Below are 19,193 nucleotides of genomic sequence, written 5' to 3'. Positions count from 1 at the left end.
ACAATATCAATGTTTATAAAAACATTTCCCAGAACAGCTTATCATTCAAAAGATTCATTGTCAAGACAAGCCTAGCTATAACATAAAATCCAACTCAAATATATTAAAGATGTGCTTTTAATGTGACAGTTTGAAAATAATTAAGAGCTATGTGCACGTTTGCAAAGTCATTGATAATATTCTGTCATATGCTAATTAACTTTCAGGTAAAGCCTAGAAGTTTTGGGATATTCACTCTTTGTGTTTCTTCACTAAGTTTCTTCCCCTTAAATGTCTAAATAGATACAGACCTGGAAGAGTAAACAACAGTCTGCATTTTTATTTGAGCATCTGCCTCGGAAAGTCTGCACCCACCCTGACTGTAAATTTTCTTTTATCAGAGTGTTGTTGGAACTACCATATTTACCTGCTGTGATACATTAGGAGTAATAAACACTTAAAATAAAAAATAAAAAACACCATCTGGCAGCAAAATGTGGTTTCAGCATTAAAAATTCATGCGTAAACTAGCTTTTCTAGCAATATTTCATGTTCTGAGCATGTTACCTTTAACTCCTAGTAGAGATTTCCTAGATAAGGTGAAAAGGTTTTGGTTTGAGTTGCCCTAATCAACTTCTGCAGCTCAACTGATGACAAACTACAAATATACCAAGAAAGAAAAACATCATGTGCGGCTAAGGTTGTAATAATTTGGATTCAGAAACAAGTTCCTCGTTTCACATTTCCACATTTCAGAGAAAGGTTTATTGCAAAATAACGAGTGCATTGACATACATGCATTTATCTTTCTAAATCAGATACTATACCAGCTAAATATGCACTGGCAATAGACTCAGAGTGAAATATGTGGTGCCCCATCTGTGCATTGTAGTTTTTTAAGCTGTCATCCCCGATTTTGCATATTCTGCTGAACATGATCCATGCGTGATAGTTGGAAGTGTCATGATGTACTGCACTGATACAACTGTCAGAAACCAGAAATCAAAGCTTGTTTGAACTTCATTCTTTTCTTTCAAACTGCATAAAACTCAAAATCCAGACAGTTTCCCTTTCTGTCTATAAATTTCTTTTGGAAACCTATTAGAATGCATTTTAATAAAACCTTAAAATACACTTTCTAATGACATTTTGGACAATTAAGGATTAATGCATGTTGCTATTAGTGAAATGGAATCCAATCAATGCAAATTGTGTATTTTCCATGCACTGAAATGATTAAACTGTGACCAACAATGTGTCTTTTATATAAAAAAACAATGAATTATTTATCAGCTGGGGAAAAAATATAATTTGCAGCCTCAAATGGGTGATTATCCATGCCTGTGAGCTTCAGGAAAGAAGTGGAATTTCTGGGCAGTTTAACAATAGTTTAAATATCTCTTCCTTGAGAAAAAGCATTTTGTTCAAATTACTCAACAGTAAAATGTTTTTAACAATGGTACACCTTTTTACTCTGCTGGAATGCAACCACAAAATACTATTACTTCAAAGACTATTAAAAACTGAATCTGCTTTAAGATTGGAATTCATAAAACGCTTACAAAACCTTATTTCCAGACTTCTGGAATTGAACAAAACTGGGTCTGCCTTTCCAAACATTTAGATTAGATTAGAATAGAATGGATTCAATTAGATTAGATTAGCTCAAATTAGATTAGAATGAAAGGAATAAGGAATGAAAATGAAAGAAAAGGCCTCTTTGCAGCATGTGATTATAGTGTTTCTTGTGAGCAGCAAATGAAAAATGTGTTTTGAAAACAAAGTATACATTTAAATATATTAATTACTGATTTTTGATTTTATGAGCATATGAATCTGATATGTATAAATTGTACCAAATATGCTTTGCATGCTTACTTTCAGTTTCTTAATAAGATGCGTATCATCACAATAACATGATAGATATTAAACATGAGCAAATAAAAACTTTGATAGGAAAACAGACATCAAAGGGACATCATCTGACACAAATAATTTGAAATAAATAAAATTAGTTTATCCAGAATAACAAAAAAGATGCTACCTTGTAAAATGATTGATTTGAAAATAAATAGTACTGACAAGCAGACTTTTAGCTAGGGATATTTCATAGGGTGTACACCTGGGTTATCACATATTGGGGTGTTCGTAGGGTGTTCTTAGACTCTCTGAAATGCTATTTCGTGCATTTTTGAGGTGGAATGCAGCTCACTTTTTGTCTCTGTTACAACACTACTTTTGTCCTGATTATGGAAAGTATGTGTTCTTGAATGGAGGTGGAAATTTAATAAGGAAACATGAGATAATTTTTAGGTGCAATATTATGTTTCATAGGTTAATTCAAACAATCAGAAAGTGCAATGCTACTTTCGCACCACGATTTGAGCAGCAAAAAAGCGCCTGCAGCTTCATTTTTGAAGTTTGTACACATTAAGGTCAGAGCATGAAGAGCATCTTTGATGCTCCTGAAGTGCGTCCAGTAAAGTGTGTACATCTGATGCTTTTGCTGCTCCTGTGTTCAAAGGCAGAGAGTGGCTATGCTATATTTGTCGTGATAAGGGGGTAAAAAGTAGTTTTTTTGCAAGAAGGTCCACCTGAAAACTTAATCTGTGCAGTCGGTTCATTCATCAAGATTACGATCCTGCCTTACAATATTATTTCGGCGACTGGAAGTAGATGTTAGCGTTTTTTCAGGTATATGGTACAAACTGTAGGCAACAGAATAATACGTGTAAACACATTTTGCCGACAGATTTCAACATTTTAAGTTGATTTAGTTGTTAATAAAAGGTTTTAATGGAGTGATCATAATGCTCTGCATCAGGAGCGCAGTCTGTATCCCTGCCAGGTGCCAAATCAGCTTCTCTGATTGGTTGATGTGGCGCGTAGATCAACAAAATTTTTATTTTTTTCAACTTCAGCCTTGCTGCTTGTGAAATTTTGAACATCTGAGCAAATTTTCCACAGGAATAACAGGGTGTAACATTTGTCATTTTTTTTAGTAAAGGGCATACATTGCATACCTGTACACAGTGCTAGTTAAAAGCCTGTTGAAAAGAACTATCTCCCTTTTTTTTAGACTAAACACAGGTAAACAATAATATGGTTCTAATCGCTTTAGAGCAGTGGTCTCAGACTCCAATCCTCTCAAGCTGATATTCAGTAACTTTTAGATAAGGTCCTAAGCTAAACACCTGAATCAAAATGTTTAATGGAAACATGACACACACTTAAGCTTTATCTGTGGTAGTAAGCTTATATTTGTCCTGAGGCAGAAAAGTTACACCAACCCCACTTGAGGGCTGGAGTTTATGTCCAGGGGTTTAGAGCACAGTTGGCTAGTCCCTAAACACCATTACACTGGTGAAATTCAACTGTGACCCCAATGCCAAAACACACTGAAAATACTTCATTCTTGAGTAGATTAAAGTTTTAAAAATCTCAACTGCATTAAATAAAACTAAAACAAACATCTTGTTCCAGTTAATGTTTAAACACCGTTAAGTTTATTAGATTTTAAACTACAGAGGATTAAATACGCCAGACTGATCATAGTGAAAAGCCCTCTTTTTACAGGTCAACGATCCAGTCATGTTCATAGACAGAAGCTTGCTATCAGGGAGTCATTGCTGTGCAGATGACTGACACAAATGACATGAAAGCTGGATTTCTACAAAGGTTTTGACTTTTTAGAGCTTCAGATCAGCTGACAAAGTGCATCAGCAGGAAATGACTTTAATGAGGAGTGTAGAGGTGTATTTGTAAAGGGATTCTACAGTAGAAAGAAATAATTTGGCTATGTTTTATGAAGGCTAAATATAAACAGAAATTCCAAGACGTACAAAATATGGCTCAGACCAAAAGTGGTTAAATAACTGCTAGAAGAAATGTGGTCAATACATGAATGCTGATCCTCAGCTGAACAATGCAACCTATTCCCAATCTCATCTATATTTTTAATGGCCACATTGACTTTCACAGGATGGGACAGAGCTACTCAATCCCTCTTGGATAAGGAGTCTTAGCTGCACTAAATAAAAATGGAAGCCTCCATGGTCATACTGGAAATTGTATTGTAAATAAATGCAATGATTTATTTTGTTAAAGTTATATAAATTAGCATTCTGAATAATGTCTCAGAACGTACCAAGGAGGAACTGCTTTAAAAGACCTGTGAACTGGGTCTGAAAAGAGAAGCAAATAAAGATGTTTGTTGCTACTTGTGGGTCCGGCAACATGCCAAACAATAAATGAGATGGTAGCATCAGCTTGTTTCTGTTTAAATGAGCTTTAAAATGAGGGCAGGGCCGGCTGGAGTTTATCAAAGAGCATCGGTGACAGTTTAACACCCTGAGACATATAGTTTCCTTCACAATGTATGTTGGAGCAGTGAAAAAAGCAGGGCTCCTTTTAGTTCAAAGTAAATCACCCTCCTATTATAACCATCTAGGGGAATTATATAAAGTTTTTCATATCATAGGATTTAAAAGACACTAAGTTTACATATGACAAATTGCTGGCACTTACATCCCCAGAGATTCAAAATGTGTGCAAGCAGAGAAAAGAAAAACTCTCCCAGCTTCACAACATTAGGATCACAGAGCAGAGATCAGAGGCGCGCATCTTGCATATGCCAGACATCTGATGAGATGCAGACTACAAGGTAAAGAGAGAGAGAAGAGAAAGATGATGCAAAGAGGATTCTTTTTAAGAAAGTAACAGAAGGGATGAGGGGGAGCATGGGTGCTATGAATAGAATTTTACACTTTTAAATCTATTACAGATAAAGTACTGCATCATATAAGCTTCTGAAGGTATCTGTAGTTGCTTTTATGTATGAAGTTGTCTTTTTTCCCCAAGTTACTTCGCAATCATGCCGTCTTCTTGTTGTCAAACAGTCTTCTTCCCTTTCAAGTGTGGTTTCATTTAATTTCTCCTCTCCATATCAGCTCTTCTTCTTTTTGTTTTCTGGCACTCACTGAAAAGATTGGATTTAAAACAAAAACAAAACCCACAAAGCACGTTAATGTGCATCTCTCATCCTGCTTTGTTTCTACTACTTGTGCACACATAAGCCTCTAACATGTGAACCCATAAACACCAATCATCTCTTACTGCCATCCACATTTCTGACTTAGCTTTGTAACGCGCTTTTGTGACATGTGTGCACAAAGAAAAAGACGACAAGTAGAACTAGGCGTTCCCAAATCCCCCCTGATTATTTGTGACAGGCATCAGATGAGTCACCACCATATGCAAAAGCACAGTTTGGGGCGACAACAACAAACACTTTAACAAGTTGTTTCCAATTTCCTTGCTCTGTAGTCAAACAGGACATTATATTAGACACATAAATAGCTTTCAAGAGCAACCAGAAAAAAACTTTACACTTTATAAGCATATCAAATCAAAAGCTCTACAAACCGAGTACACAGCAACATGAAACCACATTTGTTTACAATGATGGAATGCATGCACGACATTTTTATTTGCCAAATGCTTTTAAGAGCTTCCGCAAGTAGCTTTTTCATCCCACCTTTGACTTCCTACATTTTATTTGAGATCATACTAAGTAAGCTCACAGCACTGAATATAAACTCAAAGAGCCACTTTTTAACTGGAAAATATTACATCAATTTCGTAACTTTCTTTTAAGCATTTTTAAAAAGAAATCAGGAAAAAAATGTAATGCAATTATGGGGAATCTGCAAATGAATGGACCTGGTTATATAACTGAAAAGGGCATGAAATGGTCTGTCTGTAAACTGAAAATACATTTGAAACCAGATACACTGCTTAATAAAACACATAACCTTTTAAATAATTATATTTCAGACAATAAATTAGATTAAAGCAATACGGGTTTTGGTAGGTTAAGATTGTTAACATAATTTCTGCATCTAATTGCCGAAATAATGATATTTTTTATTTCTGTGGAACTTATCTTTAATCCTTCTTCAGATTACTAGATCTGCATGCAATAAAAACAGCTATGCTTTAAAGTATTTGGAAATGCCATGATAGTATTATCATTGCTTTCTAAGCATTTGATGGATCCATTGAATTAAGTCAAACTGAAGGGCTGTAAATTTATCTTAGGGCAACTATTTAAACACACTGCGCCCTTGGGTTACATTATTAGGAACATTGAGGTAAATCAGGAAAGTATCAGGAAAAGAATCTGTTCTCGTCCACAAGTGTAGCTCATTGTCTGGTACTATTTTCTGATGTGTGAAGGTGCCTCATGCAATTGCTTCAAATGAATATAAACAGCTACTTCAGTAGGGATTGGAGTATTGCTTCTCAAAAATGAATGGTTTTAGTGTGAACTATGCATATCTACCCGCAACAAAAGCAAAGATCTTGTAAAGATGCTTACAGAAGCTGGCAAGAGGGTGTCATTACCCACAGTGAAACAAGTCCTGTTCCAACATTGGCTAAAAGCCCACTCAGAGAGAAATGAATAAAAGATGCCAATAAACTCTGTCTTTAATTCCAAGATTATAAAGATGTGTCCTGTGGTATGCTAAATGTTACATTGATTTGGGGCAATTCTTACATTTGGAGAAAAATTGGAAAAGCTTTTCACTCTTTCAGCACCATCATAACTGTGATGTATGCAGGTTGCAGCATTAAGTGTCCTGCAGAGTAAGGGACCAGTACACCTCACAAAATAAAGAGTATCATGAGAATAGAACTGCAATGTAGTAAAAATAAATAGTAAAGTAACAAAACTTCCCTAGACAAAGTTAAAGCCTCAGCATAAAACAATCCCTAATAGATACTGACTAAGTTTAACGTTGCTTCTGTTCGAAAGGATTCACTCAATATTCTAACAAACTAATGTAAAAGGCTTGTGGAAGGATAAACAAAATATGTGACCAAATCCATACAATGCAAATGGGGAGTCTATAAAATATTAACTTAAATTTGGCAAACAGAAATGAATTCAGTAATCATGACTCACTTAAAACAGGGAAAGTTCTGTCTTGTCTTAATGTCAGGCAATGACAGAAAAGGTTGTCTCTTTTTTACAGGGTTCTCAGTGGCCAATTTCAGCATTACGGAGAGTCACAATGTCAGCAGTCTAAAATATACTCTAATTTGGCTATTACTCTGACTTACAAACAGCATAATGGCTGGGTAAATGGTGTTTTTGAACATAGGTACCTTCTAATTTGCACCTATATGTGAAAAACCTGTCCGTTGGTACATACGCTCCTACAGTACCAGTAGATAGAGAGCATTAGCAATGGAGACAGGGGTGGTATGGCCATAGGGAGGTTTGGAGGGATTCCAAAACAGCTGGTCTGGTATTCTACTTTTTTATCCAGTTAATACAGGATTGTTGCAGATGGTTCAGGACAGAGATATTGAGAAGCCCTTCACAAGATGAAAAGCTAAAAAAAAAAAAGCTCAAAAGAAAGACAGAAGAGATGGTAGAAAAAGAGCAGAAGTAAAAACAAAAACAATTTTCTTTCTTTGGCAACAATCTGCTACTGTTTTTCTGCTGCTTTCCTTTTTTGTTCATATCTGTATTTTTAAGAAGAACAATTTGGTTATTTAGTGGATTCAGAAGTGATATCTCTCAGCAGTGCTGTAGGAATTAAATAGCTTCTGGTTTTAATGATTATCACAGTAAAATTTCCAATGGCTACTATCACAGTTGAACTGAACTTACAATAAAAGTGTAACTTGTTACGCTAATGTCACAAATGCTGCAGCAAAGACAGAGAGAGAAGCTAGGGAAAGTACAGCAGAAAGCACAAACATCAACATTCATGGTTCAGAAAGAGTGATTAATGCTTCTGCCTATTGGTGACGATATTGACAACCAAGCACACACAAATCATGTGGCTAAGCTTTCATATTATAATGTTGCTACAGCAGTATGCCCTGGTATAGCATGAAAGAAACCAATTTGGGGACTGGGTCCAGAAATCTATCATTCACATTTTGTATACTTTATTACATTTCTACACACTAATGCCTGGGTACCTCAAAATTAACTGAAAATAAATAATAGTGGTAACACATTTCTTTTTAAGATGGACTGTAAGGAAAGATCATTGTCTTCAAGAAAGAATGCAATGTTCAATATTCATATTATTTGAATCAAAGAGTTAAATAAATCTCATAAAAAGCACAGTCATTAAATCAGCTCTGACGTAGCAAAGTTTTACTTCAAATGAATGATTAACTGTTTGCGCTGTCAGTGTCTTCCTGGATGTTCCTATTATCCACATAAACATGGATGGAAACAACATCACCATTACTAGCTGACAAATTAACATAAGAACAACTTGCTCCACAGCAACACATTCAATGAAACTTTTACTCAATAACTGATCTATGGTCGGTGCTAGATTGCAGCCTCTACTTCCTGTTTATTTCAACCATGAGTGAAGATGTAATGTGGACCAGAATGTGTGACCACATTATGCTTTGCATCGCTGTTTAATTCAAACCAAATGGAAACACCAAACAATATGAATAACATTTGCTACAAGATTTAATCCAGGTTCAGGAGTAAAAGGTCTGCATAGAGATTAGTCAGAACCATTTGAATTTCCAGCTATAATGCACAACAGTGGTCTAAAACTGTAGTCCTGGAGGTCTGGTTTGCAGTAACTTTAAGACTTATCTGATTTTACTCTTCTGATTAAGGGGTGAAGGGCAAGAGACGCATCTAAAAGATGCTGGACAAGAGCCCTCAAAGATTCTAATTTAACCACAGGGTTAAAATCACCTATTCATTTGAATAATAAAGAAAAACTAGTCAAGGTTTCTTACTTCCAGGAGCTGGATTTACCAACATCAGACAAAAATGAATCTCTATTATTAGAGAATAATAATGGCAGAAAGCAGAATAGTTTGCTTCCTGACATTTTTTGGGGGGGAGAAAGAAGGCACCTTTTAAAGCCAGGACAGTAAGTGATCTAAATTCCTTTTTGGTTTGCATATTTTGCTGTTTCTGGGGTTGTGTGGAAACTGATGTAGGGAGGCAGTTGTGCATAACTAAGACACCCATGGAGAGATCTCCTCCACCTCCTTTGCCCTTGGCCTTTACGTCATGCCTGGTTTGTCTTTAGACATTCAGCCTTGTTGGAGGCTTGTTTTGCGACCTTTAGACCAGCCAACCAGAACCACCTAGTTTGCAAACAGGCCTTTAAAGGAAAAAGACTTACACTTTCATTAACCAAAAATTTCCCTAAAAACATTTGGCTAAATTCTTTGCTTAATTGCCATTCATACTGTGAGTTTATTAGGATTGTCTGTTATGTTTTGAAAAGTTAACCAAGTCTAATAGAGTACAAACAGTTAAATGTGTCCACTACTAGACATTTCCCAACACAATAGACTTTGTTTTAATGGTATAAGCTCATTAATGAATCCTTTGTAAATGCTAAAACAAAAGCCAAGGCTAAATAATTAAATGTGAGGTGAATATTATTCATTCAATCATTGAGTTCTTTGAGCCTTATTTTTTTATGACAGGACTTGCTTATGGTATATGTTGCTTTTGATTGCTTTTTTCTGCAAAGTATACGGGATCAAGGGTTTGAATTTATTGAGAAATGTGGGAAAAAACAATAGCATAGCTTTATTTGACATTGTATCAATTCAATTCAATTTATCTTTATTGTCATTGTCACAAGAACAACAAAAATTTTTTTAAAAGTGCCACCGATCAGTGCATATGCTTAAAAACAAAAATCACTGTCACCACCTTTTACCCATAATATAAGAAATAAATAATAACTGATACAAAACAACTAATAAATCTCCTTATGGAAATGGCCTGGCTTAACTACTGAGACACACAACAGTGTTACCAACATATGTACTGCTTTTTAAAATCCCCTTAAATATAATTTCTGACTAAATAAGAATTAATCCCTTAAAATGTAGCTCATCCCAAAATCGACTTTTCTTGCATCTAATCTGAATGAACTCTGCTGCTATACATTTATGTTAAAAGGCACAACAGCAAAATAAATAAACTCCCAGCTATGTTTACAACCAGAAACTCGTATGCGAGTGAAATGGCGACGCACGTCCATGATGGGCCACCAAGCATGTGCTTGAGGCGCAGCCACGGAGCTTTTTGTGTGGTGGTTGATGAACTGATGTGCAAAAGTAGTTTAACATACTTTCATGTATGTTTATTTTGCTCTTGCGCATTTTGACCTAAATGTACCCCAATAGAATTGGTTTTATTGGTGCCATTTTATTGTTACTGTCGTTTCTTTTAAATCCTCTACACTTTCAACAAAGATTTATTGAGCTCTGCAATATTTCTCCCTCATCACTGTTAATATAGCTGAACGACAGCCACTGCAGTTGAATTGCCCTATTTGTAAAAATGGTAAAGGTACATGCCTACTACATGGGTGCAGGCATTTGTTACCACAGCCCCTGCGTTTGTCACCATGGTGAGATATCCTGTACTACCCCAGTAACACCGTCTTTAGGCATTGCTGAGTCAGTACCTTGAAGCAAGTGGGTCAAACTGATAAGGGCTTACCGGGCTCCACAAATCCTCCATCAAAAGTAGCAAAAAATCCTCAAACTAAAAAGATCTATCCATGGTGTAATTACCAGCATGCCTCACTTAGACATGCCCCTTAGGGTCTTTTAGCAGAAATTTTACAAAATTTGGCTTTGGAGGCTTTCACGTTACTAAGTCAGGGTGAGTAAAACTTTGGCTTAATTTTGAATCACAAACACTCAAAATAAAATAATGCAGATGTTGTAAAACCTTAAATGAATATAAAAAACAAGGGCAAAAAGCAGATTTCAACATTTTTCACATGATAAATGTGGTATATATCGTCAGATTTCTTTAATAAGATTTTTAAATACAATTAAAAATACATAACTGAAGGATTTCAGTTTTGAACAGGTTTTGAGGTTTTGCTTTAAGAGAATATTTTTGTAACAAAGGATAATTTCTCTCAAAGGGAAACCTATTAAAAACATTTATTTAAGTTCCTGGTATAATTTTTTTCTTGCACCAGCCAGAATAATTTTATTTCTTTATTTTGTAGCAAAAAGAAGTTTAGACTTCGGCACCTAAACAAATGTTTTAGTATCCTTGTTCAAGATATCAATATATAAGGCACCAGAAAAAAAAGCTTTTAAATTCCTAAAGATGTCCCGCTGGGACTTTAAGCGTGTCTTCATTTTATTTTATTTTATATGTTATTAAGAGTGCAAATAACATATTGACACAATAAAAGATGCAGTACTGTGTTGCTGCAGTCCTATCGTGTTTTAAAATGTGTCCTTACCAAGCGTCTTCTTTCCTCCTCAACAGTGTTCAGCAGCTGGGAGAATTCTTTGAAAGACTGGGCTGAAATGAAAATAATTAAAAAAAAAATGAGATTCGAGAAATAGAGAACAATTGATGCTTTTGTATTGTTTTGAAATGCCTTCACATGCAAGATATCTGTGTGCAAAAACAGACGGCAGCATCGTGCCGGTAAGATGAAATAGAAACAACCAGCGCGGTGCTGCAGACGTTAGAGATGTGATGTTTCAGACACCTCCCACAGGACAATATTGTGCAAAATGTTTATTTGCTTTCTAGCTTCAGATCCTTCAGCGCGGTGCATTTCAGAATGTAATAAAAGCATGCAGCTGTCCAATTTAAACCCAAGCCTTGCCCTGCAGTAAGAAACAATACCTCAATTGAATGGATTCCACTGATCACTTCTCTTTTCTTTCATCCCCTGCAAGGCTTTACTATATACTGGCCCAGTGTAAAAGAGAGTGATGAGGTAGAGATGTGTTCTCACCATCTGGGATATATTTCAGTAGCCCAGATTACATCCTACTAGGCCAGATGAATATCAGAATACAATGTATCCCACCTTATCTGCAGTAGAATTGTGCCTGGATAGGTTCACAGCTTCATTAAGTAAAAGCCCTGATAAAATTTGGCCTCTGTAGGAGAGCCCCCGTGTCACTGCATGTCTAGGCATTTAGCGGCGGTCAAGCTCTGCTGCTTGCCAACACAGTCACATCATTATCAACCCCGACAGCCTGGGAAAGGGACCCATGCATCATTGTGGACACGTTGGTCTATTTGCACACTAGATCTTTCAAAAACCAGGGAGCAATGATTTTGTGCCAACAATCTTGCAGACAGCTGGCCTTCTTTGAATGCTACTAGCTCCTTTATCAATAGAGCAGGGCTATGAGGGGGTAAAGGCCACAGCGGGAGCCGCTGATGGTACAAGATTAGGAAGGAAATGGGAATCAAAGTAGGGTTAGAGCTTGCATATAATTCACTTGTAAATGGGGGGAAAGCAATAAATGTGATGAATCACTAAGTGAAATCAAAGTGGATAAATAAGATGGATCAGTTTATTTAAAAAAGTAATTTCCTGTATGAGTTTCCTAATAATATAATTATAAATTCTGTTCACTGCTGGTGCATAGCTGACATACACATGCTATCTGCTTGAATGTCATATAAAAGTGGTTTAGCCATTCTTTTTGTCAGGATGGATACAGGAAACAGAATTTTTAGATATGAAAACTGGATGCACAAATTTGAATTGATTTTGGTTTTACTCTAGATCACATGGTGGAAAAATTATACGAACAGGTTCAGAACACACAAATATCATTTCTGCTCTCTCTCCATCCCCTTTACTATCAGTCAACTATCAAAATAAAAGTTGCTAAAGTAAAAAAAAACAACAAAAAAAACACATTCTGTTCTGATTTTTTTTATCCTTTTGCATGTTCATCACACTTAGGTGTTTTAAAACCTCACACAAATTGAACTTATCTATCAAAACACAAGTCAGCACATAATAAAGTTTAAATCTGTAATTACAAAATAAAGGAAGAAAAAAATCCAGACCAATGTGGCCCAGAGTGGAGGGTTTTTGGCTACGTTCACACTGCAGCCTGAAGTGACCCAAATCCGATTTTATGGCCCATATGCGACCTGTATCTGATCTTTTCATGGGTGTCTGAACAACACCGATCCGATTTTTTCCAATGCGACCCAGGCCGGTTGGCTATGTGCTCCTGAATCTGATACGAATCTGATCTTTTCAAATGCGACCTGTGTCTGAACGGCCAGGTCACATTCATCCGACCTGAACGCCATTAATACCCGACAAAGTTCCCTATTGGTCTTGCTATGAAGAAGCGGCAAAAAAAAAACAACAACCATGGCAGACGATGATGCGGAGAGCAGTATTTATGTTTAACCATCTTGAAAAGATTGTGTTTTTATGGTTGGGAAAGATCGCTGGATGCGCTCTGGCACTACCATCCATGTTTACTTCCGTAAACACAGAGTTCGCGGGCCTGTGACGTCACTGTGTCGCATGCAGGACACTTGCGTTGTAAGACTGCAGTTCACACTGGAGATCACATACAAGTTGCATATATTTGTAAATGTGAATGCCAATGCAAAAAAAAAAAATTGGATTTCACAAAAAAATCCGAATTGAGCATTAAGACCTTTTTAAAGTAATCCTACATCCTCCCAATATGATTCCAGTCAGAGCTTTGACTAGGCCTCTCCAAAGTCTTCATTTTGTTTTATTCCAGCCATTCAGAGGTGGTGTTGCTGGTGTGTTTTGAATTATTTTCCTGCTGCAGAACCCAAGCTATTCTAGCATGAGGTCACTAAAAGCTGGCCAGAAATTTTCTTTCATATTTTTTATTTATTTATTTTTTTTTTTTATGGTGGACAGCAGATTATTACCGCAAGTCTTTCAGGTCTTGAGGGAGCAAAACAGCTTTAGACCATCACATTACCATTACCTTATTTTACTCTTTGTATGATCTTTTTTTCTGAAATGCAATGTTACTTTAACACCAGATTTATGGGATATGCACCAAAAAGTTCAACTTTTGTCTTCTCAGTCCACTGAATATGCGTCAGAAGTCTTACGGCTCATAAAGATGTGTTCTGAAAATGTAATTTTTGCTCTGTTACCCTTTCCAAATTCTCTTATTTGTTTATTCTTGATTTATTTTTCTTTAATCTCAGCTAAATGTCTAGGTTTTGAGGTTTTTACTGTCTGACAGGTCCTTTTTGGGTTATTTCATATGTTGTAGTAATCAGGCCTGGATCTGGCTATAGGAAGTAAACTCAGGCGTAATAAATCACAGTTATGCTTACACAGGTGACAGGCTGTCACTTTGTCAAACAGCGCCATGTAGGCTTGTTTTTTTTCTCTCTGAACGATATAAAAAAAAATGTTAAAACTACAATTTCAGTTCATTTGTCTGAAAGTAAAAGTAAAAACACTGGAACAACAATTTCACACACCATAGTATAAATTCCTAAAATATTTTTTTATTTTATTTACAAATCTATTAACTCGTTTTAGCTTGAACATTTTAAACCACCCCTGAAAAAGGATTTTCAGAAGGACAAGAGGAAATAAAGAAGATTTTAAAATTCTCAACACATAACAAACTGTCAAGCATGAAAGTGATAAGCTCACAATGAGAATATTTCATTGGGGCATTGAACATTTATAATAAGAGCAGAGAGTAATTCCTTCCACTCCATCCCCAACATAAGTACTATGTAGTTGATGCTTCACAGTTTAAAGGTATGAAGCACATGTACAAACTAGTTGTGGAATGTAGGAGGTAAGGTAACACGCAGGTAGTTATAAATATGTAGAGAATGCCTATAAGCCAGCTTGCACCAGATAACTGATATATAAACAATATCCAAGACCCTGTTGATACTCACCCTGCAATGGGTTTAAAATATGGCTTGAGTTGATTATTTTCCCCTTAATGTTTAAATTAAAAAGTGACAAATAACATGTATCACTTTAAAAAAAAAAAAAAAAAAAGCTTTTATTTAAATCTAACCCTCTGGGAGGTGAAGTTAATTTAAAGGGCAAAGAAATTCAAAATGTGACATGTAGCCAATCACAGGCGGGATGATTTGTCCGGTGGGTAACACCTTCAAAGTGACTAAAGTTGATAATAAGCACACAGATACAGGTCCACATGCGAGGACAAGGGAGGCTGCGACAAGGGAGGCTGCGCATGGTTTGATATTCAAGAGGGCAGAAACATAGCCATGAGAGCAGGAAAAAGCACTTTTGTGTACGTAACACGTTAATCATGTGCATGAGGAAGAGTTGATGATGGTCTGTGTAAAGTAAAACTGCTTGTAGGACTATTACATGCTTGTGTGGACTTTTGGCAGAATACTACGCCATAATAAACTGAGCAAAAGTTTGGTTGCCTCCCATTTAAGCCTGTTTTATGAATTCAACAGCTCCTGAAGACTCAAGAACTGACCTTTGAGGAGAGGTCCTTCTACATTTCTAAAAAATTAAAATTTCTATAGCCACATCAATCTCTTGGCCCCATTGATTCCTAGATAACTGACATGGCATGTGAATGTCACTGCAGGAAGTCATCGAGGAAAATCAATAAAAGGTCAGGCGAACCTGTCTGACAGCGCACACAACATCCCAATGTTTTGTGGGGAGGCTGAAAGCATCAAAGTGAACTGCACCAATACTGCATCAAGATCCTTGGTGGCATTCATTCAAGGGTCTGGCTATGTCAGTCAGAAAGCCTGGTCTCATTGACGTCAAGATTGATTTCAACAGGCTGTTTCATTTTCCCCCCAAATAGTTATCATGGCCTTTTCTCTGTGAGACAGTGAGTGAACACAGCAGTGTAGCTTAGAGTCTAAATGGAAAACTGGCCAAGTGTTGAATTGAAAATTAACACAAAGGCAAGTTTTATTAGATAATTACATTTAAAATTTGATCCTTATATAATGTCATTTCATTGTATTGTCCTGATTATTTTCTTAATAAATAACAAAATCAATTTACAGGTGAGACAATAAAACTGCTATTGTTCCATCTGTGATCAACAGAACTCTCATTGCAGGCCTGGGAATGAGAGCATTGCCTCAAATTAAACTATGCTTTATTCTAATGATACTTGGCTTTGGGTGTGGACTTTTCCATTTAACATAATTAGCATCTGGGCCCATGACCCCCATACGGTTACTGCAGCTTTGTGTGGTAATGGTCATTTAACATTCTGATGAACATTAAAGCCTCGAGATGAGGCGGTCGATATCCTGTCCAGCCCTCACAGATGGACAGTAATTCAGCAGACCACAGCTCAGCACAGAGCAGAGGACTTAAGCTGGGGATAATGAGTGGGATGCAAAACAAGAGGAGAAGGAAGAGGCCAGACTGACAATCCTGCCCATTAGAGCCGGCGCATCCCCCAGCACATCTGCTTTCATATACCTGTAGGAGGCTGGAGTATTTCCACCTTCATTAATCTCTGACACCGATCACAATTAGTCCTTCAGATGTCCTGGAGAAGTGACAAGTTTTTGCACAAGAACTGTCTAAGGAACAAAAATAAAAAATACAAAAAACAAAGAAGGAACATAGACTAAGCTGTGGTTCAACTATATGTTAGATGAAAATCTACACGTCTGCTACATTTAAAAACAGGGCTTTTTTCCCCTATACTTGCCGTTTAAATCATTATACCCTGTTGTCTAACTATCTCTGATTTACCTTCTTTGACACTCTTTTTTCCTCTTTGGTTACACAAAGTGTTTTGTGTTTAGCTACCATAACAAGACATGCATGATTCTGTGCATGCACATAATGAATAAACAGAAAGGAGCCATAGAAGAAGCCGTAAACATATATTGTCAAACGGAGAAGCCATTAGCCCAAGCAAGTCAGCAATGCCAAGCAAAGGTTTCCAAAATCAATTCCAATATCAAGTGTAAAAAACAAAACAATATTTGATGCCAAAAGGGATAAGCCAAGAGTAGCACTTGGAATACTATATTAGTGTTGCTGTGTTCATTGCAATAGAAGCTAAAGCTGCAAAAGCATCCAGATTTTGCTGACAGGTTGATGGATGTATGAATACACGGCCTTAAGGCTTGTTTATGCTTGATGCATCTACGTTCAGCGCGGAAATGAGACGCCCGGAACGTTGCCGACACAGCGCTTGAAGCATTTAACACACCATGTAGCTTTTCTCTGCTGTAGCCAATATTCTGCCAACTCTAGGGGGGGTTGTAGGACACAGACAGCAACCTTACAAGACCGCAATACAGAAGTAGAAAACACGTTTGTTTCCAACTATTTTAATGCCTCTTCTTATTATCCAAGCGTGAGAGTTATTTATTTCCAAGCGCTGTTCACAATCTGTTGATCGTAATTACAATATTTATGGGCCAAATTATAAGACCCTTTTTTTATATTTCAAAGCCTCACCAATAGGAGCTGTTGCTTTACTGTCTTCTTTATGCGCATGGATGGATGTGCAATAGGTATTATTTGCAATAAATTGCAAATAATACCTATAGGTTGTGCAATCCTAGGTGTTCAATACGAAATAATCGGGCCGAGTGGAGACCAGTGAATGTAAGAATGTCGTAATTGAGGCACTGTGTAGACCTTGTGGACACATCAAGCATAAGCCAGCATTTATTAATATTGATGTTGTTGATACTGTAGCAAAGGCTTTTACATATAGAGACAGAAACGTTTATAAAGTAAAAATTGTGTATATTATTTTCTATTGTATTTTTTGCTCTAACATATAGCAAGTGTTTTGCAAGGCAGTATATAGACTATGCAACTCAATCTCTTATAATAAATTAGTACTAACTATGTATACTTTATTTAGTATAATTACCACACGCTGAATGCAAATCTGTTAAGACATGAAAATCTATTTTGCAAATTTCGGCAACAAATTAGCTTGCAACATACACTTTTCTAAAGAGGCAAAGGAGCGCTTAGAAGCCAAGAAAAATTACAATGGAAAAGCACAACTGGCAGTTGTAACCCTATCCCCACCTGAAGCTATGGTGTCTTGAGGCAAGATGCTGATCTACAACTGACTCGTGGTGACAGACAAGTGACTGCATGGCAGCTCTGCTGGACTGGTGTGTGAATGTTTGTGAATTTAGGTGTATAAGACCAACAAGGTAAAAAGCTTTCCAAAACACATCATAAAATTTACACCACTATGGGCAAAAAGATATCTGTACACCACAGCCAAGTGGTAGCCAAGAGTCTAAACTTTTCAAAATAGTTCAGATTCACATCTGGAGAAAGGGCATATATCTATTAGGCATTTTTATGATGACAAAATAATCCTTTGAGTGAGGAATACTTAATGGTTAATCAACAGGAAATTGTATATGTTTAACACCATCTGAAATTATATAAAGAAACAACACTGCATTGCAAGAGATAAAAAAGGTATTCAGTGTGATCTATAAATTCCACACATTAAAATCTGTTAGCTCCTGTTTAAATCTTCTAGGACACTGGTTATAAATTCAAATTAATCTAAGCAGGACTGCAGCTATTATTAATTTAAATTATTCTTCTCATTTACCGAAAAAAATGTGTCTTATCACATCAATATACCAGAGTATAAAAAAGTAATGGACTTAAAAACACAAAAAGGTGCTCATTGTAAATTAATTTAATTGAAAAACTACAGACAAAGGTTTTAACAAATGAAATAACTAATCTTCTGTTTTTCTAATAGAAGTTAATTACTAATTACTACTTTGAGTCTTTTCTTTTTTCGGAAAAGTGGATGTTTTAAAGTTGGTATATTCCTAGCAATGATTATACAGTTGACATATTAGTTAGAATTAATCTGATTAAAAATTGTCCTGACAATAACAGACATAAACTTAAAAAATATTCTTGAAAATTGTTTCCTCCCCATGATCAAAATAAGAATTCCAAATAAAAGGGCATAGGAGTAAACCTTGTGCTTCTTTCAACACACAGTCTTTGGACCTGTCTCTTTTGATAAATTTTCTATGACAGATGCCAATTTTTTTGTTAAACTAAACCCCCCCCCCCCCCCCCCCCCCCCCCCCCCCCCCCCGCCCAACCCACTTTCCTGTATCGAAGATAGGGCATTTCATATGGATCAGGATTAAGCAAGTAATAGAGAGCGGTTCCAGGATAAATTATACTTACCAATGTTGACCTCATCATCCGTTTCAGCATCACCTATGCACTCAAACTGGAACTCCTGTAAAGACTGAGAGAACTTCTGCACTGCAGCAGAAAGACCTGGAATATCAAACAATCAGAAAAAAAGAATAAAATTAATATTTAAATCTCTCACTGAAGAAAAACAACCAATACATTATTATTATACTGATTGAAAATGTAACC

General features: G+C 36.3%; 1 protein-coding gene across 5 annotated transcripts in view; it reads right to left on the bottom strand.

The window, feature by feature from the left end:
* Positions 1-19,193, bottom strand: part of LOC119782075 (rho GTPase-activating protein 42) — a 138,216-nt gene that overhangs the window by 63,192 nt on the left and 55,831 nt on the right. For all 5 annotated transcript variants that reach the window (XM_038282851.1, XM_038282855.1, XM_038282850.1 and 2 more), the window contains exons 2-3: positions 18,993-19,088; positions 11,274-11,335 (exon numbers count right to left, since the gene is read on the bottom strand). In XM_038282851.1, the coding sequence (XP_038138779.1) occupies positions 11,274-11,335; positions 18,993-19,088 (158 nt within the window). The remainder of the gene's footprint in view (positions 1-11,273; positions 11,336-18,992; positions 19,089-19,193) is intronic.

Source organism: Cyprinodon tularosa, unplaced genomic scaffold, assembly GCF_016077235.1.
Source record: "Cyprinodon tularosa strain WSP-4 unplaced genomic scaffold, ASM1607723v1 ctg188, whole genome shotgun sequence".
In the NCBI taxonomy this organism is placed as follows: Eukaryota; Metazoa; Chordata; class Actinopteri; order Cyprinodontiformes; family Cyprinodontidae; genus Cyprinodon; species Cyprinodon tularosa.
Note: the sequence above shows the minus strand (reverse complement) of the source record. Positions and strands in the feature narration are given on the sequence as shown.